The 26854-nt window shown below is 40.9% G+C and overlaps 1 protein-coding gene and 1 pseudogene across 1 annotated transcript in view; one reads left to right on the top strand and one right to left on the bottom strand.

The window, feature by feature from the left end:
- TANGO6 (transport and golgi organization 6 homolog) overlaps positions 1–26854 on the top strand; it is a 192674-nt gene that overhangs the window by 8225 nt on the left and 157595 nt on the right. The window contains exons 2-6 of the mRNA XM_030298979.1: positions 8064–8704; positions 11720–11836; positions 14505–14646; positions 20476–20612; positions 23660–23822. Of these exons, the coding sequence (XP_030154839.1) occupies positions 8064–8704; positions 11720–11836; positions 14505–14646; positions 20476–20612; positions 23660–23822 (1200 nt within the window). The remainder of the gene's footprint in view (positions 1–8063; positions 8705–11719; positions 11837–14504; positions 14647–20475; positions 20613–23659; positions 23823–26854) is intronic.
- Positions 24464–25598, bottom strand: LOC115503143 (annotated as a pseudogene).

The raw sequence follows: 26854 nt of genomic DNA, 5'->3' as shown, positions 1-26854 counted from the left end.
AACCTGAAGCAGTCTCCAGATTCCGAGCTGTCAGCACGAAGCCTGACATGGGGATCAAACCCACAAACCATGAGATCATGACCTGAGCTGAAGTCAGATGCTTAACTGACTGAGCCACCCAGACACCCTGTTTTATAACTTTAAAATAACTTTTTTAGGGACACCTGGGGCTTAGTTGGTTAAGCGTCTGACTTCAGCTCAGGTCATGATCTCATGGTTCATGGGTTCGAGCCTTGCTTTGGGCTCTGTGCTCACAGCTTGGAGCCTGGAGCCTGCTTCAGGTTCTGTGTCTCCCTCTGTCCCTCTGCCCACCCCCCACTCATGCTCTCTCTTTCTCTCAAGAATAAATAAACATTAAAAAAATTTTTAAATAACTTTTTTAAATACGTAAACTATACATATTCTCTCTCGAAAAACATTTTAAGTATGATTAAGCAAAAAAGAAAAATCACCCATAACCCTCCCTCCCAGAGATGATCACTTAATACTTTGACATACAACCTTTTTTCTTTTTAAAGGTTTATTCATTTATTTTGAGAGAGAGAGACAGAGCATGAATGGGGTAGGGGTAGAGAGAGAGAGAGGGAGACATAGAATTTGAAGCAGGCTCCAGGCTGTCAGCACAGAGCCTGATGCGGGGCTTGAACCCACAAACCGGGAGATCATGACCGGAGGTGAAGTCGGACGCTTATCCGACTGAGCCACCCGGGCATCACTTGACATACAACCTTTAAGACACTTTTCTATGTGTGTGTCTATATGTATATGTATATATACGTGTGTATATTTTATTTTATCTTATTTATTTCATAATGTTTATTTATTTATTTTTGAGAGAGAGAGAGAGAGAGTGTGCGTGAGTCAGGGAGGGGCACAGAGCCCAGAGCAGGGCTTGATCTCACTGTGAGATCATGACTTGAGCCAAAACCAAGAGTCAGACCCTTAACCGACTGAGCCACCCAGGCGCCCCTACCTATGCATATTTTAATAACAGGTTCATAGTGTTCCTGTTATTGATCAATTTTCAAAATGATAGTGTCTTAATTTCCAAAGAAACATGTATATTTCAAAAATTTTTTAATGTTTTTATTTATTTTTGAGAGAGAGAGAAAGCATGAGTGGGGAGGGGCAGAGAGGGAGACCCAGACTCTGAAGCAGGCTCCAGCATTTGAGCTGTCAGCACAGAGCCTGACGTTGGTCTCGAACCCATGGACTGGGGGATCATGACCTGAGCCAGAGTCGTCTGCTTAACCAACTGAGTCACCAAGGTGCCCCTGTACATACGTGTATTTTAATAACAGATTCATAGCGTTCCTGTTATTGATCAATTTTCAGAATGATAGTGTCTTAATTTCCAAAGGTAACCAGTGAAGTGATTTCTTTTTTTATTATGAACTGATAGATTTTTTTGTACATGCAATATGTATTCATTATTCTTTCTCTTTTTTAAAAACTTAAGTAATCTCTACACCTCAAGTGGGGCTCAAACCCACAGCTCAGAGATGAAGCGTCGCATGTTTTCTGACTGAGCCAGCAGGTGCTCCCGTGCTCATTATTCTTGATACTCAAATTGTGGTTTGTGGAAACCACTCCAAATTGGCTCTTGGGCTCTTTGCAATGACCTGTAGTCTTTGATAGTCTCCTTCCTTACAGGCATGACAAGATGTCTCAGACTCATACATTTCTTGCCCTGTTCTTGAAAACAGCTCTCTTTAAGGAGAAATAGTAGAGACCACAATATGGGTAATAGGCATATTCATTACCCCTGATGTCATTGCTTCCAGACTTTTTCAATTATTAGAGCTAGGAACTTTGTGGGTTTTCAGAAACCAAAACATAAATCTGTGGTTCTTACTGATATTCTTTTTTTTTCTTTAATGCTTATTTATTTTTGAGAGACAGAGAGAGAGAGAGACAGAGTGCGAGCAGGGGAGGGTCAGAGAGAGAGGGAGACATAGAATCCATGGCAGGCTCCAGGCTCTGTATGGTCAGCTCAGAGCCTGACGTGGGGTTCGAACTCATGGACCAGGAGATCATGACCTGAGCTAAAGTTGGGTGCTTAGCTGACTGAGCCACCTAGGTGCCCCAGTTCTTACTGATATTCTAATTACAATGAAATATGATGGAGTTTAAATTTTTTTAAACATTTTGTTATGCAAATTTTCTTTCTTTCTTTCTTTCTTTCTTTCTTTCTTTCTTTCTTTCTTTCTTTCTTTCTTTCTTTCTTTCTTTCTAGAGAAAGAGAGACTGAGCAGGAGAGAAGGACAGAGAGGGAGGGAGGGAGGGAGAGAGAGAGAGAGAGAGAGAGAGAGAGAGAGAGAGAGAATGAATCTAAAGCAGGCTCCATGCTCAGCACGGAGTCGGACATGGGGCTTGATATCACAACCGTGAGATCATGACCTCAGCTGAAATCAAGGGTCGGACACTTAGCCAACTGAGCCACCCAGGTGCCCCGAAAATTTTCAAGCTTATAGAAAAGCAGAAGGAATTTTACAGTGAAAACCCATATACCATGACCTAGATTCTTTCTTGATCACATATTTGTCCACCTAGCCATTCTTCTATATTTTATATTTTAATATTTGTATTTCTTTTATCTGAAAATATTGATTCCAGTGAAATTAATGTACTTATTTATTTCCTATATATACTTACATATATAAATATATGCTCACCCATTCACACACGCGCATGCATATAATATTTTAAAATAACAAATCCTGCATTACCACCATGAACAAACCTACGGGTCCTAGACTATTTTTATTTGTTGTCCTCAGGATGTATGAAGTTCTTTTTTTAAGATTTTATTCTGAATACAGTGCATGCAACGTGGGGCCCAAACTCATAACCCTGAGATCAAGAGTCACATGCTCCACTGACTGAGCCAGCCAGGTGCTCCTAAAGTTCTATATTTCAAGTCACTTGAAATAATTCTCTCCATTTATGCCTCTAACTTAGTATAGAGCAGGACTTTGCATACTTTTTCTGTAAAGGAGCAGACAGTAAATAGTTTGGGCTTTGTCTCTGTTACAACTACTCAACTCTGCTGCTGTAGCTTGAAAGCAAGATAACATGTAAGTAAACGGACACGACTGTGCTCCAATAAAACTTTATTTATGGAAATAGGTGGTGGGCCACATTTGACCTGCAGATAGTAGTTTGACAACTTTGGACATAAAGTAAAGAATTATTAGGTTTGTTTGTGTTTTATTGTTAGGAATTATTTTGAAAAAATTTTCATTTAATTGTTTTTTTAACTTGAAAAACATAGACAGGGTCCCCAAATGAAAACTCTAGAACTAGATCAATTTATCCCTAGCTCCTCCCCACTGTTTTCTTCTCTTTGTAGACAACTCATTTTACTTTTTACCTTGTTCTTTCACTGCCTTTTTGAAAATAAAAACAAATAATGTATTTTATATTCCCTCCCTTTCTTACACAAAAGGTAGCATATGATAGACATTCTTTCATACCTTACTTTTAAATTTACTATGTCTTGGAGGTCACTACATAGTGGTTCATGGAAGTCTTCCTCTTTTACAAGCATGCCATTATATGGATATACCACTGTTTACTTCATCAGTTCTCTATTAATGGACATTTGGGTTGTCTCAGGTTAATACAAGAAGCACTACAATGAATAAACTTGTGTATATGTCATTTTGCATTTTTGCCTATGTATTTATCTGTAGTATAGATTCCTAAAAAGCAGGATTGCTGGGCCAAACGTTAAATATGTACGTAATTTTGCTAGATATTGCCAAATTGCTCTCTTCAGGAATGTACCATTTTAGTTTCTAAGAGCAATGTATGAGAGTGTGTGATTTCCCAAAACCTTGCCACATAATGTGTTATAAAACTTTTGGATTTTAGCCAGTTGATAAATGGGAAGTGCTATTTCAGTACAGTTTTAATTTACTTTTCTGTTATGAGCAAGGTTGATCATATTTTCATATTTTAGAAGTCATTTGCATTTCTTTTTCTATAAACTATTCATATCTTTTGCTCATACAGTGTTTCATGCTCTGTTCACTTCAGAATATATTTAATGAGTATGTCATTAAATAATGTTCCGTGTAACTTTTTTTTTTAATGTAATCTCCACACCCAATGTGGGCTCAGACTCACAACCCCAAGATCAAGAGTCAGATGCTCTACTGACTGAGCCAGGCAGGCGTCCCTCAACACTACTTGATGGCTGCAAATATTCCATTATTCATTCATTCAACAACTACTTATTATGAACAGCTACTACATATCAGACAGGCCTTGTTCTGGCAAGGAGAATATAGCAGTGAACAAAACGAGCAACATCTCTGTCCTTAAGCAGCTTTTTTTCTAGTTTATAGAGAGACAATAAACAATAAAATAAATATTATACATACATATAGTATGTTAGATATAGGTAGACTGCAATTTATTCATCCAATCTGTTATTGGATATGTATTTCTCATTTTACGCATTATAAGTAATGCACTGTTGAGCACTCTTTTAGTTATTCCATTTTGATCCTTTCTAATTTGCTTCTTTTTTTTTTTTTTTTTTTTTTTTTTTTTTTTTTTTTTTTTTTTTTTTTTTTTTTTTTTTTTTTTATATGAAGTTTATTGACAAATTGGTTTCCATACAACACCCAGTGCTCATCCCAAAAGGTGCCCTCCTCAATACCCATCACCCACCCGCCCCTCCCTCCCACCCCCCATCAACCCTCAGTTTGTTCTCAGTTTTTAACAGTCTCTTATGCTTTGGCTCTCTCCCACTCTAACGTCCTTTTTTTTTTTTTTTTTTTTCCTTCCTTCTCTGTATCGTTCCAATTTTAGTATATGTGCTGCCGAAGCGAGCACTCTAATTTGCTTCTTTAAAAAAATTTTTTTAACGGTTTATTTATTTATTTTTAAGAGAGAGATCCCAAGTGGGATATGGGCAGAGAGAGAGGGAGAGAGAGAATACCAAGCAGGCTCTGTGCTGTCAGTGCAAATCCCAACAGGGAGCTTGAACTCACCAACTGTGAGATCATGACCTGAGTGGAAATCAAGAGTTGGTCACTTAACTGCCTGGGCCACCCAGGTGCCCCATTTCTAATTTGCCTCTTAAAGTTTTTTTTGTTTTTTTTTTTTTTTTAATTTATTTTTGGGACAGAGAGAGACAGAGCATGAACGGGGGAGGGGCAGAGAGAGAGGGAGACACAGAATCGGAAGCAGGCTCCAGGCTCTGAGCCATCAGCCCAGAGCCTGACGCGGGGCTCGAACTCCCGGACCGCGAGATCGTGACCTGGCTGAAGTCGGACGCTTAACCGACTGCGCCACCCAGGCGCCCCTAATTTGCCTCTTAGAAGGTATATTAACTTTCATTCTGAAGTCTTACTGCTTGTTTTCATTTACATTTTCAACATTTTATTATGGTTTTATAACTGTAACCTTCATTTTTGCATTGTGGTAAAAAAATTTTTTTTTAATGTTTTATTTACTTTTGAGAGAGAGAGAGTGCAAGTTGGGGGTAGTGCAGAGAGAGAGGGAGACAGAAGATCCAAACCAGGCTCTGCGCTGACAGTAGTGAGCTTGATGTGGGGCTTGAACCCACGAACCATGAGATCATGACCTGAGCTGAAATCGGATGCTCAACCAACTGAGCCCCCCAGGTGCCCCTAAAATTTTGTTTAATGTTTACTTATTTATTTTGAGAGAGAGAGTGCGTGTGCGAGCAGGGGAGGAGCAGGAAGGGAGAGACTGAGCCCTGCATTGTGTTGTTGTTGTTGTTGTTGTTTTTAAGTATTTATTTATTTTTGAGAGAAAGAGAGGGAGAGAAGGGCAGAGAGAGAATCCCAAACAGGCTCCACATTATCAGCCTGGAGCCCGATTCGGGGCTTGAACTCATGAGCCATGAGATCATAACCTGAGCCAAAATCAAGAGTTGGACATTTAGCCGATTGAGCCACCCAGGTGCCTCTGCATTGTGTTTTTTTTTTTTTTAATTTTTTTTTAATGTTTTATTTATTTTTGAGACACAGAGAGACAGAGCATGAACGGGGGAGGGGCAGAGAGAGAGGGAGACACAGAAACGGAAGCAGGCTCCAGGCTCTGAGCCATCAGCCCAGAGCCCGACGCGGGGCTCGAACTCACGGACCGCGAGATCGTGACCTGAGCTGAAGTCGGCCGCTTAACCGACTGAGCCACCCAGGCGCCCCTGCATTGTGTTTTTAATAGTTGTCCTGGGAAAATTGCAATGTATGTTCTTATTTTTTCACAATCTGCTTATAATTAATATTGTACTGCTTCACATAACACTTAAGGACCTTGCAACTATCAGGGTCATTTTATAGCTCCCCCTCCCCCACTTGGGATTTACGCTATAGTGTTCATGTTTATTATATCTGCATAAGTTATAAATCCATAATAAAACTTTATAAATTTTGCTTTAGAGTGGCACCTGGCTGGCTCAGTCAGTAGAATGTGCAACTCTTGATCTCGGGGTTGTAAGTTTAAGCCCCACATTGGGTGTAGAGATTGCTTAAAAAAAAAAATCTTAAAATAAATTTTGCTTTAGACACATATATATGTATCTAAGGAAATTGAGGAAAAAATTAGTCTTTTATATTTATCCACATATTTACCATTTCTGATGCTCTTCATTCCTTTCTGAAGTTCCCAGTTTCCATCTAGTATTATTTTCCTTCAGCTTGAAGAATTCCCTTTATCATTTGTCTGCTGAAAGTCAGTTCTCTTGATTTTCATTGATCTAAATCTATTTACTTTCATTTTTAAAGATTATTTTTACTAGATATAGAATTCCGAGTTGACATTTTATTTCTTCTGTCATACTTTAAAGATGTTTTTCTACCATCTTTTTAGCAGTCACTGTTTGTGGTAAGTTCACGGTCATTCACAGCATCATCCCTTATATATAATGCGTCATATTTTTCTGGCTGCTTCCAAGACTTTCTCTTTCTCTCTAGTTTTAACAGTTGACTATACTATGCATATACGTGATTTTCTCTTTACTTATCCTGGCTCTTAGAGGGTACACATGGGCTGGGGATACAAATTTGGGAGTGGTTAGCTTATAGATGGTTTTTAAAGACATGGGCCTGGGGAAGATCCTTGAAGAGAGCACAGAATTCAGGATAAGCCCCAGGGAATGTAAAGACCTGGTAGAGGAGGAGCTGGCAGAGGAGGCACTGGAAGGATGGCCACTGAGGTGTCCCAGAAGCTGAGAGAGGAGAGTGTTTCCGTGCATCTGGGTGGCTCAGTCAGTAAAGTGTCAGACTTCAGCTCAGGTCATGATCTCGCAGTTCCTGAGTTCGAGCGCCACTTTGGGCTCTCTGCTGTCAGCACAGAACCTGCTTCAGATCCTCTGTCCTCCTCTCTTTTTGCCCCTCCCCCACGTTCTCTCTCTCTCTCTCTCTCAAAAATAGATAAATATTTTTAAAAAAGAGAGAAGAGCGTTTCAGGGAGGGAGTTGTTAACTATGTCAGCTACTGCTGTGAGCATGTGAGCACTCCTTCATCAGTAGAGGGCAGAAAAGACCATTTTAAGAAGGGTCGGGAAGCATTGAGAATAGATATTTTGGGTGTAGAGGTGATTGAATGAATCCCTCTGCGCCTTGGGCCTGTATTTTGTGGTGTACCTCCCTAGAGTGTAAGTATCATTGAGGGAAGGGACTTTGTTTTATTCAGTGGTTTATCTCTGGCACTTAGAACAGTTAGAATGACTCTACTGTGGTAACTATTCAGCCTTTTATTTTTCTGTTCTTCCTACAACTTAAGCCCACTAAGACAATAGACATGGCCTCTGCCCTCAGAACACACGGGGAATAGAAGCCAACTAGACGAACCATGTTAGGTACCCTGTTCTAACTACATCCCAAAGTGCTGTGGGTAGGCAGAAAATGTAGTCTTGAATTCTGTCTAGGCTTGGGCAGCACAACTTGGGGAGGCTTTCCAGGGACAATGATATCTGAGCCAGGCCCCAGGGGATGAGCTGGGAGAGGGCAAGGCATTCCACATAGAGTACAGTTTGTTTCCCAGGTAGATAATCTTTTTTTTTTTTTTTTTTTTCTTCAAAAGCATCAGATTCAGGTTCACTACAGATCACAAAACATGATGTCCTGTTGGCTACTTTAAGCTCCAACCTGTCTGCTTTGGAGGACAAATTGCTGAAGGATCCTCACTGGAAGAAACTGAAACTCCTAAGGGATGAAATTGCTAATAAGGCAGAATGGCTACAAAACTCTGTGGATGTCACCTGGAGTTTTACCTCTCAAACTTTGTTGTTGCTGTTGTGCTTGAAGGAAACCATGATCCACCTTGCAGCTGACTTCAGTCCGGGTAAACCCAGCCTGAGGACTCCGGAAGCCGCTCCTGCCCTGAGCCCAGATACACTTAGCATCTCACAGCAGAAGACTGTCCAGTCCGTGTTGCAGTTTGTAGTCACCTTCGGTGTCTGCCCGTATCTCGTGCCTGGTGTGGGAGTCCCTTTGAGATGCAGGACCGCGTTTGGTGCCGTTGTTCAGGATGTGGTGTGTCTGAGCGCTCCTCCCGACGCGACCCGGAGACTCTACACCAGCTGCAGGATTCTTCTGAACATTGCGCATCACACTTCCCTGGGGAGTTTGATTTTCTGCCGCCATTTTGGGGATATTGCAGCAGGTCTGTGTCAGCTGGGATTCTGCCCCACCAAGAGAAAACCGCTCAAACCTGAGGAAGAGGTAAACACAGATTGAGTGCATGTCTTCGTGTCTGTGTGAATATTTGTGTGTGTGGTTATAAAAGACAACTCTTAGTTCTTTGTAAAAGGGCTGTTGGGAAGGTCTAGAATTCCTCTTGAATGCCAAAGCATATCTGTTGGTAAATGAATCTTTTACAGGTCTGGGGCTTCATTTATTAGATGCCAGTCCTTAGCATGCCTAGACAGTCCATATAGCCTCTTTCTTCTTGTCATTTTGCAACAACTACTGCAGGCTATTTCTTTGAGTTTCTGTTTCCTTTTAATTAAAAATTTTGTCAATGTTTATTTATTTTTGAGAGCGGGGGGAGGGGCAGAGAGGGAAGGAGACACAGAATTTGAAACAGGCTCCAGGCTCTGGCTGTCAGCACAGAGCCCAGGGCGAGGCTCAAACCCACGGACTGTGAGATCATGACCTGAACCGAATTCAGATGCTTAACCGACTGAGCCACCCGGGCACCCTTCTTCTGTTTCCTTTTTAATAAAGTGTGTATGATAATACCTGCCTTGGAAGGTGGTTGTGAGGATTAAGGATAATGTGTATAAAGTACCGAACCCAATCCCCAGTAGTGCTCATCAAAAAGTAATTACTACTAATATCGGTATTAAACTATTCATCTCTCCTTCATTAAGTTCTTGGGAAGATTAAATGAAATGAAATATGTAAAGCACAGGGTATGCTGTATAATTCAAACGCTGTTTGTTGTTATTATTAGCTGTTAGGGGGACGTGGCTGTTTTTTGCTGACATAGTAAGGATTTGAGTACCTGGACTGTAAAGGTGCCGTGGAGGTTACGGAAGCATAAGACATTAACGGAGGAGACAGGACTCCTAAGTGCGACATAGCAGGGATCACTACTCTCCCATGAGAGGACCATCAACATAGGAGCCTTGCCAGAAGAAGCTGTTGAGATACAAATGTATTAAAAGTCAGCGTGGCTCACGTGTGCGGTAATTTGTTAGCGCTGCCGCCAGATTCACAATGCCTGCCCACCTCATCTCTCTCTGTGTCACCCTTCAAACTTATTTCTTTTCTTTTTAAAAAATTTTTTTATCATGTATTTATTTTTGAGAGACAGAAGCAGAGCAGGAGCAGGGGAGGGGCAGAGAGAGAGGGAGACAGAGAATCTGAAGCAGGCTCCAGGCTCCGAGCTGTCAGCACAGGGCCTGATGCGGGGGCCTAAACTCACGAGCCGTGAGAACGTGACCTGAGCCGAAATTGGAAGCTCAAAAGACTCGGCCACCCAGGTACCCCTATTTTTTTTTTTAAGTTTATTTATTTATTTTGAGAGAAAGAGCTTGTGTGAGCAGGGGAGGGGCAGAGAGAGAGAGAGAATCTGCACTGACAGTGCAGAGCCTGATGCGGGGCTTGAACTTCTGAGCTGTGAGATCATGACCTGAGCTGAAACCAAGAATTGGATGCTTAACCGACTGAGCCACCCAGATGCCACCAAACTTGTTTCTTTTCTGTTTGTTCCCTTCTCTGTTCTCTCTCCTGCATACGTTCATAAACATTTGCCTAAAAGCTGTATCATCTGAGCAGTGACCTGAAATTATGAGCTTCCCTGGTGGCTTCCTGTTATGGAGAGCAGTGTGCTGTGCTCTTAGTACAGGGTATGAGTGATAGACGTTGCCATCCGTGCCTGCTGCCTCTACTTCTCTGAGGGGGCTCTGGGCTGCGAGGTCTTGTTACCACTACTGGGGCTAAGCAGTGCCCCGGAGTGTCGAGCAGGAGGGAGAAAAGGAAAGCACCCAGAAAAGACCAAGTAGGAAGGTGAAAGAGGTTGACAGAAGGGGAAACACAGTGGTGTGTTATGAAGCTGGGCAAGTCCCAGCACTAGGAGCTGCTCTAAGCAGTGCCCGTGCTTCAGATTGCTCCCTGGCAATGGGCACGACCCTGACTGCTTCACTGAGTTACCCAAAGGGGACAGCTGGGTTCAAGGGGACCCAACAAATAGAACCCCTCTTTGCTGACCAACTTCTGAACAAATGAAAAGACCGTTAATGGAGTCAGTGAAATGAAAACTCAAATTGTCACCGCTATTGCTCCCAAGTGCAAAGGTGGGGATATAGCCTTTTTTTAAATAATTTTTTTAAATTTTATTTCTTTAAAAAAAAATTTTTTTTAATGTTTGTTTATTTTTGAGACAGAGAACACAGAGCATCAGAAGGGGAGGGGCAGAGAGAGAGGGAGACACAGAATCCGAAGCAGGCTCCAGGCTCTGAGCTGTCAGCACAGAGCCCGACGCAGGGCTCGAACTCATAGACTGTGAGATCATGACCTGAGCCGAAGTCAGACCCTCAACCAACTGAGCCACCCAGGCTCCCCTTTTTTTTTTTGATTTTAGAGGGAGAGAGCAAGCACACAAGCCAGGAAGAGGGGCAGAGGGAGAGAGAGAGAATCTTAAGCAAGCTCCCACACTCAGTGCAGAGCCTGACGTGGGGTTCAAGCTCACGACCCTGAGATCGTGATCTGAGCTGAAATTAAGAGTCAGACTCTCAACCGACTGAGCCACCCAGGTGCCCCAGGGATATGGCCTAGTGTTGGAGACAGTTGGGCTTTCTAACAGTGCATTCCAAAGTTAGACACACTTCTTCCTCACCCAATTGTAAGGACTGCTGGAGGACGGCAGCACCTTCTGCCCTATGGCAAGGCTATGCCTCTGTAAAATGTCCAGCAAGGAGGAGCGGGGCAGAACGTGTACTTACTCCCAAGACACAGAAGAGGAACAAGCTAAGTGGTACATGCCAACACTCACCAATAAGTAAGTTTTTCCAAACTCACCAATAAGTTAGGTGCCCAAGATCTCCTGCCCAGAGGTGAGTGAGGGGATGGAGAGAGGGCCAGGAGAGTTTCAGTATTGTAACTTCCTCCACGTGGAAGGGAGTCAAGAGGGGAAAGAAGCCTACCCTCCTCTCCTCTCCTCGGTGTTTTTGTACAGTATTGTAAAGCATTACTTTCTATTGCCTGCTAAAGCTCAGTTCGTGTTTCCTTTAGGTTTTAACGGAAGAGGAAAGAACCTTTTCTAGGGAGGCCTTGAGAGACATCTTGGATCAAGTGTATCAACCCTTAGCAGTCCGAGAATTACTTATCCTCCAGGGAGGACCACCCCAGGTATTCAGACTTGGGGACTCTTGTGGGTGAATCGTTAATGATAATGTGCAGAATGTTGTCTTCTCTTGGGCAATGCACTAATCTAGTTGAGTCTTATTTCATTTTCTAGAGCATTAAGTGATTTTTGTAAAACTAAGTTACCCTAACCCTTAGGGTAATTTTTTTTTGAGAGAGTGAGTGTGCGTGTGCATGAGTGGTACACATGAGCACATGAGTGGTGGAGCGTGGAGTAGAGAAAGAGGGAGGGAGAGAGAGAGAATCTTAAGCAGGCTCCACGCCCAGCACAGAGCCCATCGTGGGACCCTGAGAACATGACGTGAGCTGACATCAAGAGCCAGAAGCTTAACTGACTGTGCCCCAATTTTTTTTTAAGATTCCACTTTCGTGTAATCTTTATACCCAACATGGGGCTTGAACCTATAACCCCAAGATCAAGAGTCACATGCTGTAACTGAGCCAGCCAGGTACTCTGCCCCTTGGGATAATTTGTAAGCATTTTTCTGTTAATGGAATGATGGCCACTGCCACTCTTCCCAGGAATGTGGTCATTTTATTTATTTATTTATTTATTTATTTATTTATTTATTTATGAAAAATTGTTTTTGACTGGAATATGTCAATTTTATTTAACATATATTTTATTCATTCTGAAACTGGAACTCTTTTTTTTTTCCCCCCCAAAATTTTTTTTTTTTGTTTTTTTAAGTAGGCTTCATGCCCAGTGCAGAGCATGCCCAGAGCAGAGCCTAATGTGGGGTTCGAACCCATGACCCCAAAACCAAGACCTGAGCCAAGATCAAGAGTTGGATGTTTAACTGACTGAGCCACCCAGGAACCCTAGAACTCTTTTTTTTTTTTTTTTTTTTTTTTTTGGGCTGTTTGACAGTACGTTCTTCTGGTAGAAGTATTTTGACATCTTACTCTTTGTTTATTTTTTATTTATTTTTAATTTTTTTTACAGTTTCTTTTGAGAGAGAGATAGAGAGAGTAGGAGCAGAGGAGGGGCAGAGAGAGAAGGAGAGAGAAGATCCCAGGCAGGCTCCTTACCGTCAGTATGAAGCCCGATGTGGGGCTCAAACTCACGAATTGCGAGATCATGACCTGAGCTGAAGCCAAGAGTCAGACGCTTAACCAACTGAGCCACCCAGGCGCCCCTGACATCTTATTCTTTGAATGGAATATCTGTAGTCAAGAAATTAAAATTAGGGCTATTATTGGGACTAATTTTACCTCCTTTGTTTGAAAAACATAATAGTATATATCCTGCTAGGCATAAGATAGTTCCTTTTTTTCCTTAAAAATAATTATTTTCTGAAATGTTTTAATCTGATAATGTAGATGGAGTAACCATTTAGCAATACGTTTAGTTTTGGATGTAGGTGAGTAAAGAGTGAGGAACCAAGGGAATTAGTGGTAGGTCAGGAACTAGCTGAAGCTGGGTACAAAGATACCTCTTTGATGAAGTCATTTTCATCTCATCCCTAGAATGTTACTGCCGCCTCCTGTTGGGCCCCTCTGGCCTCACGCTCTGCTTCTCTGCATGACTCCACAGTTTGCCAGATAAAACCAAATGCATTATAAGAGCGTGGCAAAAAGCCAAGGCTCTGGTGGTCAGCCTACTGGGATTCAACCCCAGCATGCAGTTGTGTGAATTAGTGAATGTTTCCATCCCTCGGTTTCCTTACCGATTGGATAGTAACTCCTTGCAAGTCTCTTTTGAGATTATGTAGCAAGTATTTAACATAGCACCTGGCAAATCATAACCCTCTCAATAAGTGGTAATTATTAGTCCTCCTTAAATAAAAGAGGACAGGCTAGTTAGGGTTAAATGTGTCTGTCACTAATTTTTATGATCACATAGTTCAATGCCATGGTTGACAGCAACATAGTTGACATTCTAGACCCAAAACAAGACCCCCAAGTCCATTGTGTTCATGGTGGCTCCGCAGAGCTCTCCAAAAGGAGTGCTTGAAGAAATTCAACTCTTTTTTGAAACTGCCGTGCCACAGAGTCGGAGTAGCTGAGACCGTGGAGGCAAGGACTAGCATGTCCTCATACTGTCATGAACTGTACTCCTGGTGGTGAGTAATGTTCATGGGACTCTTATATGGAGGCCAAATTTGATTGGAAGGACTGCATTCAGAGACTGGTTATGTTAATTCTAAAAGAAATAAGTGTATATGTTTATATTATATACATATTTTAAAGTTTATTTATTTTGAGGTGGGGGAAGGGTAGAGAGACAGGGGAGGGAGAATCCCAAGCAGGCTCCTTGCTGTTAGTGCAGAGCCTGATGTGAGCCTCGATCTCATAAACTGTGAGATCATGACCTGAGCCGAAATTAAGAGTCAGATGCTTAACCAACTGAGCCACCCAGGTAGCCCTCTAAAATCTGTATTTTATTCATTTGTGTGTTTGTGTATTTCTGAGTTTGCAATTTCATTTGTTATTTCATGGGAAGTTTCATGGCATTTCTACTTTCCTAGAAGGTGATGCTGAAGAAGATTTTGTAGAAGAGAGTCTTTTTGGAAAAAAATGTTGCCCTTCAGAAGTCTCTTTATCACATTGTTTATTGTCAGTATGACTCAGTATATATTTATATATTTTAATAATTTCTACATGTCCTGTCTATTTCACTGACATTCAATTCATACTTTCCCATTTTCAGTCCTGCACAGATGAAAAGACACAAGTTAGGTGTTGGGCCCCAGCTTGGCTTCGGCGTCTATGTGGGCAGCTGCTCTCCGAAAGGTTGATGAAACCCAGTGGTGTTCAGGCAGTAGTCCGGGGCATTCTGGAAGGAGCAGGTGGTAAGAAATAAAATGCTTCTGTTACTTTGGTATCCAGTTTCCTTTGAGTCAGGGTGAGTTATTGGTCTTTAGCATTGGACTATAAAACCTGATTCAGACTGAGATGCCTTTGTAGAGACTAAAGAGGTTAGATTTGGAGATTAAACCTTAATGAGCTTCTTTATAACAGAAACTCATTTTCTTGCCATTTTTCTAAAACAGACTATTTCTCTAAAATAGACTGTTCACATTCTTGAATAATATTGTTGGCTGTTTCAAATAACTTATAATATCAGGGGAAAATATTGTGCAGAACGTTAAAGTAAAACCCAAAAGCAAATGTGAAATTCTCCATGGGAAAGGGCTTTGTGCCAGGGTGCTATGAGTACTTCACCTCAGGACTTAAAATCCAAGACAGTTCTCTGTAGCTGGAAAGACCTTACGGAAGTTTACTGTGGGATGAAGTTGTAGATTATTTCCCCATTTATATTCTCTAAGTCCTCATGAATAGAAAAATGTTGATTATCATGCTAAGCATGGTAGTAGTTTTTAATTTATATATTGAAAAAAAATTTTTAAGTTTATTTATTTTGAGAGAGAGAGAGCATGCACGAGCAGAGGAGGGGCAGAGAGAGAGGAGAGAGAGAATCCTAAGCAGGCTCCGTACTGCCAGTGCAGAACCCAACTTGGGGTTCGATCTCACGAATTGTGAGATCAAGACCTGAGCCGAAATCAAGAGTCGGGTGCTTAACTGACTGAGCCACCTAGACACCCTATATTTATTTTATTTTATTTTTTAAATGTTTATTTATTTTTGAGACAGAGACAGAGCATGAACGGGGGAGGGTCAGAGAGAGGGAGACACAGAATCCAAAGCAGGCTCCAGGCTCTGAGCTGTCAGCACAGAGCCCGACGTGCGGCTCAAACTCACAGACCGCGAGATCATGACCTGAGCTGAAGTTGTACACTCAACCGACTGAGCCACCCAGGCGCCCCAGGCACCCTATATTTTTAAATACATAGTTTAAAGAGTCAAATTGGTCTACAAGGCTAATGGAGAAAAATAGCAGTCAGTCCTTGGGAACATTCCTGTCCATTTTCCTGCCTCAGAAGCATGCATTTTGACTTCTTTTAGTGAGTTTGTTCTGGTCTTTACCGTTAAGGTGTTTGCAGAACCTTTTTAATGTTTGAGTTTTAGGCTTCATCTATCAACTTCTCACCATGTGTGGAAGAGGATTTTGTTTTCTTTCAAAACCCTACCACCACCACCCCTAGGCATACTCCCATCTCCTAAATATTCATGTCTTAATTTTGGTGAGATCAATAGTTGGGGTTTGTATTCTTCTAACTGTGTCATTACTGTTTCCAGCGGAGCTCGGTGGTATGCCATGACTACTTTTCTTTTTAAATTTTTAAAATTGTTTAATTTTAGTTTTTTTGAGAGAGAGTGCACACACATGCACATGGAGAGGGACAGAGATTCTTAAGGGAGGGATAGATTCTTAAGCAGGCTCCACGCCTAGCATGGAGCCCTACGAAGGGCTCGATCTCACCACCATGAGATCATGACCTGAGCCAAAATAAAGAGTAGGACACTTAACCAACTGAGCCACCCAGGCACCCCACTACTTTTCTTTTTTACACAACTTTTGTACTTCTTGCAGTTAAATACCATTTTTGTTTGTCTGCTTAGTGTTTCATGTATGTCTCACTCACTAATCTGTTTTCAAATTCCCTTCCAGTTGTGTAAGTCTCCTTTCAAGATGTTCAAATACACCTGATATTCTATTGGTTTGATCTTCTTGGAGACATCTCTCTCTGAGTCTTCTCTAATCTGGACTAGTTATCTTTCACATAGCAGACATGCTAGGATCTCCCTCCACCTTTATCCTGGTGATTCCTTTGCCTTTCTTTTGTGCTTAGTCCCTTATCTCGCATATCCCATGCACATTTGTTTCCTATCGCTGATGTGACAATTTACCACACACTTAGTGCCTTTTTGATGGAAATGACATTTAAGCTGAACCCTGAAGACTGAGTAGGACTTTATTAAAGAGTGAGATGGGGCGCCTGGGTGGCTTGGTCGGTTAAGTGTCCGACTTCGGCTCAGGGCATGATCTCACGGTCCGTGAGTTCGAGCCCCACGTCGGGCTCTGTGCTGACAGCTCAGAGCCTGGAGCCTGTTTCAGATTCTGTGTCTCCCTCTCTCTCTGCTCCTCCCCTGTTCATGCTCTGTCTCTCTCTGTCTCAAAAATAAATAAACGTTAAAAAAAAAAAAAAGTGAGAGAAGAGTAACAGGCGGAGAGAATAGCACATATGAAGAAACTGATGTAAGAAAAAGCATAGTGTTTTTGAGGAGGCTTCAGTGTGGGTAGAGCATTGATCTTTATTCTGAGTGCAACCAGAAACCATTGGAAGGTTTTACAAAGGAGAGAGGCATGATCAAATCTACATTTTAGATGTATTGTGAAGAATGGGATGGGTAAGAGCAGAACCAGGGAGATCAGGTAAGAGGCGTCATCTGAGAGATCGCGGTGGCTTGGATCAATGCAATGGCAGTAGAAATGGAGAGAAATGAATGACTGTAAGAGGTATTTATGAAGTAGCATTGCCAGAACTTAATGAAGGACTGGATGTGTGAGGAGGGAAGAAGAGAGACAGAAGAATCAGTCTCGACAGTGCATTTCTAGTATGGTATATGTCCTGTCAGACAAAGGTGAGGTCAGAGTGGTTGACAGACATTGATAGATTTGGTCTAGAGTGCCTGTAATGTTGCCTCTCCAGTTCTGCTGGCATTGGCTTCTAGGGGGAATGAAGTGAAAAATTATCAGTTACCTGCGAGAAGTTGCCACATGCAAATAGGTCCTTGCATCCTTTTTTCCAAAGAAAAGTTCGAGTTCACCCAAGGCCATGCAAATTGGAGAGCTGCTCTAAGACACTTAGAACCCTATTTTTGCTATGAGCTTTTTTCCCCTCTGCTTATGCTTGTATATATTTTTTGTTATCTATTTAAATCTTGTTTCTTCTCAAAACCGATTTGAAGCAGTTTATATTTACTCACACATTTGCCATTTCTGATGTTCTTCATTTCTTTGTGTAGATCTGAATTTTAATTCAAATTTCCTTCTGCCTGAAGAACTTTAGCATTTTTTGTAGTGCAGATCCGCTGACAGTGAATTCCTGAAAAAGTCTTCATTTCACCGTCCTTTTTTGAAAATGTTTTTGGTGTCATCATTGTCTCTGTTCTTTATATGATATATCTTTTTTCCTCTGGTTGCTTTTAAGCTTTTTCTCCTTGTCACTGGTTTTTAGATATTTGATTACGATATTCTTGGTGTGGGTGATTTTTATCATGTTTCTTCTGCTTCATGTTTCTTAGGCTTATTAGAGGTGAGAATTTATAGTTTTCGTCATATTTGGAAGTTTCTCAGACATTTTCTTCCAATATATTTTTCTATCCTCTCTTCTCTCTTTTTCTTTTTAACTTTTTTAAAAAGTAAACTCTAACCCCTAACATGGAGCTTAAACTCATGACCCCAGAGATTAAGAGTCACATGCTGTACTAACTGAGCCAACCAGGTGGCCCTCTTTTTGGAATTTGAGTTATACCTAATATTATACTAGGTATAACTAGTATATATAATATATATATATAATGTGTCCTACAAGTTACTGATGCTCTATTTTTTCTTTTTTGTTTTTTTTGTTTGTTTGTTTTTGTTTTTCAGTTTTCTTTCTGTGTAATTTTGGTTAATTTCTATTGCTTTGTGTTCAGCTTTACTGATATTTTCTTTTGTAGGGTCTAATTTGCTGTTAATCCCATCCAGTGAGTTTTTCATTACAGATATTTTCTTTCTTTCTTTCTTTTTTTTTTAAGTTTATTCATTCTGAGAGAGAGAGAGTACAGGTAAGAGCAGAGAGAAAGGAGAGAGAGAATCCCAATCAGGCTCTGCACTGTGCTGTTAGCACAGAGCCCAGCATGGGGCTTAAATCCACGAACCGTGAGATCATGACCTGAGCCAAAATCAAGAGTTGGAGGCTTAACCGAATGAGCCACCCAGGCACCCCGTATTTTCTTTTTCATTAATAGAGGTTCAATATTAGTCTTTTTAAATATCTTCCATTTATTTCATCATCATGATCATTCTTTACCTTTTTGAAAATAGGGAATGCATTTATACTAGCTGTTTTAGTGTTTTTGTTTCCTAATGTTGTCATCTCTGTTTTAATGGGTCTGTTTCTATGATAGGTCCTCCGATTATGGTTCATACTTTCTTGCTTCTTTGCAGGCCTGCTAATTTTTTATTATTGAGATGATATTCACATACCATAAATACACTTTTTTAAAGAGTACACGTCAGTGTTTTTTAGTATATTCACAAAGTTGTACAATCATTATGAAAATATAATTCCAAAACATTTGCACCATCTTCCTCCCCACAAAACCTTATGCTCATTAGTAATCACTCCCCATTCTTTCCTCCTCCAGCCCCTTGTAAGCACTGATCTAGTTTCTGTCTCAGTGGATCTGCCTATTTTGGATATTTCATCCAAATGGAATCATGCAATATGTGCTCTTTTTTGTTGGACTTCTTTCAGTTAGCATAACATTTTTGAGGTTTATCCATATTGTAGCATGAACAGTCTTTTATTCCTTTTTATGGCTGAATAATATTCCATTGTATGCATATGCCTGGAAATTCTTGAATGGATATTGGAAATTTATTTTATGTTGTTGGTTGCTAGATATTGTTGTATTTCTTTGTTAGGCTTTATGCTGGGATGCAGTTGATTTTCTTAGAATCAGTTTGATCCTTTTGATCCTGGCTTTTAAGCTTTGTTACTGTGGGTCTAGAGTAGCCTTTAATCTGAAGTAATTTGGCCACACTCCTGAGGCATAACCATTCTGAGATTTTACTTGATGCTCTGCATATTTGGAGGCCTTTCCATGCTCACTAGTGGGAACGATATTACACAGAAAGAAAAGAGAACTGAAACAAACAAACAAACAAAAAAAAAAAACCCCAAAATAGAGCATCAGCCCTGTGTGAACTCAAGGGATTTTCCCCCTACTTCTTATTGGTGGTTCTTGCCCCAGCCTTGTTTTGTTTTGTTTTGTTTTGTTTTTTGCACATATGCATAGGTTATAGTCTGCCAAAGGTTTGAAAGAGGACTCCTGTGCAGATCTTTGGAGCTCTCTCTTTACATACCTCCCTTCTGGTATTTTATCCTGAAAATTCTACCTGCCTTGGCCTTCCTAAACTAGGGACTCTAAACTAGGTTTCTTTAACTCAAGATGCCAGACTTTGTTTCGGCTCTGCCTTCCTGTACTGAGGCCTTAAAATTTTCTCTAGATAGTAGGCTAAGGTATTCATGGGGCTCACCTTGTTTGTTTTTTTCTCTCAGGCGTCAGTGTCCTGGGTCGCCTGTTGTCCAGTGTCTGAAAACCGTTGTTTATATATTTTGTCCAGTTTTCCAATAATTTAAGGTGGTAAGGTAAATCTGGTACCTGTTACTGCATAGCTTTGGTTTAAGGCAGTTTTATTGACATGATGCATATAAAGAGACACCATATCATCATCATCAAATAATAATAATAAGAGTAATGAGCACTGAGAGGAAGCTAGTATTCAAATTATGTGGACAATAACATTACCGTGATTAAGCTGCTACTTTATCCTCTTAACTTTGCAGAAACCAACATCAAAAGGAAAATGCAGAGGGGTAGATTATCTTATGAAAGAAATAAACAGTTTTCAGTAGAGAAAAAACACTTTTATGCCAGAATTTTAAGGACTACATATGGGGAACTAGTAATGACTTTTTGACATCTCTGTCCATCTCTGACAGCTGGGGTGGCTGGCGGGAGTGATGCAGAGGCAATGGCTGCTGACTGGAAGAAGTGTGACTTGATTGCAAAGATCCTGGCCTCTTGTCCCCAGCAGTCTCTTTCACCAGAGGATTACTATCGAGATATCTGCCCCCAGGTAAACAGTTTTGTTTCTTTTCACTGTTTGAGGATTATCTGCTTATTTATGGAAATGACATTTAATGTTTCTCTAACGTGGAGGTGAAAGCAATGTAATATTTAAGTTTATTGTTCAGTGAGGGGCTTGCTTTTTTTTTTTTTTAATGTTGATTTATTTATTTTGAGAGAGAAAGAGAATGAGTGGGGGGAGAGGGGCAGAGGGAGAGAATCTTAAGCAGGGCTCCATGCTCAGCACAGAGCCCGACATGGGGCTCGATTATAACCTGGGATCATGACCTGAGCCGAAATCAAGAGTCGGACACTCAAGGGACTGAGCCACCCAGGCGCCCCATCTAATGTGGAGGTGAAAGAAATATAATATTTAAGTTTATTGTTCAGTGAGGGGCCTCGTGAATTAAGTGAATAAACACCTGTGAAAGAGACCCGCCTAATTGTTAGGTTTAAGAACGCCTCACCATTGTTAAATGAGTAGTTTAGCTTGCTCTCAGAGCTGGAATATGAAACTAAAATTTCATTGTGTTCATTATCTTTTCTGTGTGGTTTTAGTTTAAAAAAAAAAAACTGGTATTAAGTAAACACGGTAAATTAACATGGTATACAGTTTAAAAAGCACATAAGAGTAAACAGAAAAACAAATCTTCCTCTCATCTCTGTTTTCTAGTCCCTCAGAGGTAGTCACTCTTACCAATTTCTTGTTTATTTTTCAGTGATATTCTGTGTATTAATGTATATACAATTATGTGTCTATGTACGTATATATATTCTAATTTTTATCCAAATGATAACATGCTACACGTAGTTTTTCATTTTGCTTCTTTTTAAAAAAATTTTTTTTAACGTTTTTTATTCATTTTTTTTGAGAGAGAGAGAGAGAGAGACAGAGCGCAAGCAGGTAAGGGGCAGAGAGAGAGAGGGAGACACAGAATCTGAAGCAGCCTCCAGGCTCTGGGCTGTCAGCACAGATCCGATGAGGGGCTCGAACCCACAAACTGCGAGATCAAGATTTAAGCTGAAATTAGATGCTTAATCTACTGAGCCACCCAGGCACCCCTTCGTTTTGCTTCTTAACATTGTACCTTGGAGAGGGGCGCCTAGGTGGCTCAGTCAGTTAGGCATCTGACTTCAGCTCAGGTCATGATCTGTCAGTTCATGGGTTTGAGCCCCACATTGGGGTCTCTGTTGTCAGCACAGAGTCTGCTTCAGATCCTTTGTCTCCCTCTCTCTCTGTCCCTCCCCTGCTCTTGCAAGCGCTAGCACTCTCTCTCTCTCAAAAATGAATAGACATTAAACAAAATTAAAAACAAAACACCCGGGGCGCCTGGGTGGCGCAGTCGGTTAAGCGTCCGACTTCAGCCAGGTCACGATCTCGCGGTCCGTGAGTTCGAGCCCCGCGTCAGGCTCCGGGCTGATGGCTCGGAGCCTGGAGCCTGTTTCCGATTCTGTGTCTCCCTCTCACTCTGCCCCTCCCCCGTTCATGCTCTGTCTCTCTCTGTCCCAAAAATAAATAAACATTGAAAAAAAAAAATTAAAAAAAAAAAACAAAAAAAAACACCCCCAATGTACTTAGGAGATAATTTCCTACTGAGTTGCCTCATTCTGTTCATGGGTACATAGTATTTCACCATATTAATGTACTATAATTTATTTAACCAGCCTCCTATTAATGGACGTTGAGTTGTTTCCATTCTTTTGCTACTACCAACCATGCTACAGTTAATATCTATAGATTTTTTTACACATGCAAATATTGCCATAGGAAAAATCCCTAGAATTGAAATGATTGGTTCAAAGGGTATGTGCATTTAAATTTTTGACTGATATTGTTTATGTATCTGTTTTCCCACACCTTTGCTTACCCAATGTGTTACAAGAATTTCCTTTTTTTTTGCTAATCTTATATATGGAAAATGTGGAAGGAGTTTGCTTAATCAGTATTCCCCACACATTTTGGAGTGAAGGTCATTCAGTTGTTACACTTATCTTAAGGGTTCTCATGGGTAGGCATGCATGAGAACAAAATATCACAATGCAAAGATCTTATATTGAAAAATACTAAATATAAATCTTCCTACAGAAAAAAGTTAGCATTTGCAATGATGAGTAAGTATTTTCTGAATCTAGTAGTTACAGTTTTGGTTCATAACAAAATGATGAAACAAGTCACAGGTTTCACGCGTGCTGAGTCTCTCTCTGGAACTGTCAAAGGTCACATGCAATTTTTGGACAGAAGATACTCCTGTCTGCAAAAAAGTGCAAGACTCACTTTTAAGTCAGGAAGAGAAATGCACGTTTTATTGGCTGTTTATACTAGGGTGAACCACTTATAGGCACAGGAGATCTATGTTTATCTTTGAGAATAAAATAGACTCCTTTCTGGGATAGTTCAGGCATGACAGGCTCTTCAGATCCTAAATATATTTATATGCCTCGATCCAGAAATTTCATTTGGTCATGCTACTTATAATAGCAAAAAAAATTTTTTTTAAGTTTTTTATTTTAATTCCAGTATAGTTAACATACAGTGTTATAGTAGTTTTAGGTGTACTATGATAGCAAAATTTTGAGAGAAAACTCAATGTCTGGATATTAGGGAATAATTTAATAAATTCTTACATACAGCTTCAATATAATATTTTTGAGGAATTTACAATATGAGAAGATTTCAACAATATGTAAAACTGAATATTAAGTGAGGTCTTAATAATTAAAAAGAAAAAAATTATACAGAAATATCCCGGCAAAAATATCCTGGCATAAATGTTTTAGTGATTTAGGATGATTTTTCTTCCTAAAACTTTATTTTGTAAATTTTCTATAATGAACATCTATTTTATAAATTTGATAACATTATTTAGTAGAAGCATGGCCTCTTCGGTTCTCATACCGCTGATACTGGGTTGTTAAATTAAAAAAAAAAATTCTGTTGAATCAGTATTATTGCAGTAAGTTTGTTTTTGGCTTAAAGAAATACCGCTTTCTCTTTATTTAAATGTAATAGTCCTTGCAAAGAGTCTTGTATTTACCTTTATGTGCTTTTTCTCGTAGATTCTAGATTTATTTCACTTTCAAGATAAATTGACAGCGCGACAGTTTCAGAGAGTTGCCACCACTACCTTTATAACCATGTCGAGAGAACGCCCACAATTGGCTTCGAAGTATTTGCTTGAACCGGTGCTAGCCCCCCTCCACCGATGTTTAAACACCGCAGGTAAAGGGGGAAGTCCGGTGGCTGTGTTCCTCTCAGGGATCTTCCTCAGCGTTTCAGATTTCAGTGACTGAAGTCTGTCATACTTCCTTGTCTCCAGTTTTGCTTTCTTTTCTCCCCAACTTTTTATTTTGAAAGATCCACCTCACGTGAATTCCAAGAAAAGTACCTTGAAGCACCCCTGTACGCTTTACCTGGATTGCCCAGCTGCTCATATTCTGGCCACATTCGCTTTTATCTTTCTCTCTTTTTATAACATGTACATCAGCGCTTGTTAGTTGCAGACGTCATTTGATATACAGACTTGATTCAAATTTCTCTAATTGTCTCAAGAATTTCCTTTGTAGTTATTTTTTTCGTTCAAGTCTAGATTCTAGTGAAGACTCCTGCATTGCATTTACTTATATCTTTTTAGTTTCCATTAATGTAGAATAGTTCCCTAGCCTTTTGTTTGTTTTTCACCATGATGTTTTTTTCCCCAGATGAATACACTTCCTTTATCAAGAGTGACAAACTGAAACAAAACCGTAAAACCCCAAACATGTAAAAACCCAAGGTGTTAGAAGGACAAACTCAGTTCATTCAAATTCAAGCTCATCTGGACCCTGGTCACAAACCTTAGTGAGGTGCATGTGAACACCAAGTTAGGAAGAGGACAGGAGTGAGGCCAAGAGAAAGGGTGTGAAGGGGGCCCCCATAGGTTCCCTAGGGATCACCCTCAAAGTGGTACCTCCACCTTCCCAGAGATAGTGAAGACCTACCAGGCCCTAACCTTTTGACCACCCCAACCCCTGGCCAGGGTGTTTAAGGCCAGTCCCAAATGATTCTACCCTCCCTTGCTCCATCCTCACTTGCTCAGGCTTTCAACCTCACTCTTCTCCTCCTGTATACTTTTCTCTGTGAATAGTAGTAAGTTAGGGTATTGTTTGAGTCACAGTGAGGCTGGGGGCCAAGGGAGACAGGGTGGAGACGAGGTGAAGAGAGGAGAAAAAGGTCTGTCCAAGGATCCCTCTCTTCATGGGATCCCAAAGTGTACATCTAGCTCCTCTTTTTAAAAAAAAATGTTTCTTTAATGTTTATTTATTTTGAGAGAGAGAGAGCGTGAGCAGGGGAGGGGCAGAGAGAGGGAGAGAGAGAATCCCAAGCAGGCTCCGTTAGTGCACAGGCCGACTTGGGGATCAAACTCACAAACCGTGAGATCATGACCTGAACTGAAATAAAGAGTCAGATGCTCAACTGACTGAGCCCCCCCAGGCGCCCCCCAGCTCCTCTTTTGCAACCACTCAGATCTGAGAAAGTGCACTGTAGGCACCAGCAGCTGTAAGTCGGAGAAGGGATGGGCTCGCCGGCCGGTACTTGGTGGGGCTGGCTGGCGTGAGAGGACAGCGGCAGCTGCGTTTTCCCGCGGGTCAGGCTGCTGCTCAGCACAGCCAGGTGGGCGCTGAACTGCCTGCCAGCTCCATGTGCTGGTGCTGCTGTTCACCCTGGGAGGCCCTGGGAGCCCTCAGCAGGCTCGGTGACGTTGCCGGCTGTGTTAGCTGGGACGGACGAGAGCGGGGCCTGCTCTTCAGTGTGAGCGGAAGGCAGGCTGTGGGAACTGGGTTCAGCTCCGTCGAGGGCTTGGGCAGGGGGGCTGCTAGGGTCTAGCAGCAGCCTCCGCTCCTCTCCGTCCTGGTCCCAGTCCTTGTTCTCGCTGCTGTAGCGGCACCCCAGGGCTGGGGTCAGGCTGGGCGCTCAGACCACGCCGAGGAGGGAAGGCATCCGTCCTTACCATGGCATTTTTGAAGAGCCTCGGTTACAAAACGTTCTGCAATTTGTATTTGTCTAATTGTTTCCTCATGATTAGATCCAGGGTAAACATTTCAGCAGCAATATTCCATAGGATGACTATTTTTTCTCAGTCTCCATTAGATTAGGGGGCACACGTAATCAGTTTATCCCATTCTGGTGATATTAAATTTGATCATTTCATTAGTAGCCTGATTTCTCCATTGTTAACATATCTTTCTCTGTAATTAATAAGTAATCTGTGGGATGATAGTCTGAGACTGTGTGCCCTGTTTCCTGTTAAGTCTTTCTTGCTGTGGTTTGGTATCCATTGATGATTCTTGCCAGTAAAATGGTTACTTTCTTTGTTATTTTAATTTGTTAGGTTGCTATTCTTCTATAAAGAAGAGCTTTTCTTTCTCCTTGCCTCATCCCTTTTTATAAGTTTTTTTTTTTTTTAAGATTTTATTCAATGAGTTACCCAACATTCTTGTCATTCATTTTTTAAAAAATATTTATTTATTTGTTTTGAGAGACAGTGCATGCACAAGAGCAGGGGCGGGGTAGAGAGAGAGGGAGAGAGAGAATCCCAAGCAGGCTCTGTGCTGTCACTGCAAACCAGCGAGATCATGACCTGGGCCAAAGTCCAGAGTCGGCCACTTAATCGACTGAGCCACCCAGCCTCCCCTCTTATCACTCATTTTGATGCTCAGATTTTCCCATATTTGGCTGGTGGGTTTAGTTCTGTTTTAATGTCTTAGAAGATTGACATTGCACCAACTCATCACCTGCCTTAGTATGTTTTTATACTTTACTGAATTTTTCCCCCACAGTTTACTGAATTTAATGCTTGGATGCAGAATATTATTTCAACATTCTTTGTTAAAAAAAAGACAAACAAAACAAAAAACCTTTCTAGATAGTAGTTCCTAAGGTTTTAAATGAAGAAAAAGTTTGATGTTATGGTTAAACCAAATTTAGTTCTATGTAGACTTTTTTAAGAAGTCATCTGTAGTAAACATTTCCTGGGTGTGTGTAGTGGGGGTGAGGTGGGCAGGGATAAAGAAAGTCTAATTTTTGTGCATAGTAAAACTTCACCAAATTGAACCTGGTGAAGTGAAATTTTTGATTATTCAGATGTGATAAACGTTATATATATATATATATATATATATATATATATATTTTTTTTTTTTTTTTTTTTTTTTTTGGTGTCCATGGATTGGCCTGAACTAAACATGGTATTTGAGTAAATAGTTTAAATTTCT

The sequence above is a fragment of the Lynx canadensis genome, chromosome E2, assembly GCF_007474595.2.
Source record: "Lynx canadensis isolate LIC74 chromosome E2, mLynCan4.pri.v2, whole genome shotgun sequence".
Lineage (NCBI taxonomy): Eukaryota > Metazoa > Chordata > Mammalia > Carnivora > Felidae > Lynx > Lynx canadensis.
The sequence above is the reverse complement of the archived record's forward strand: the minus strand, read 5'-3'. Positions and strand labels throughout refer to the sequence as shown.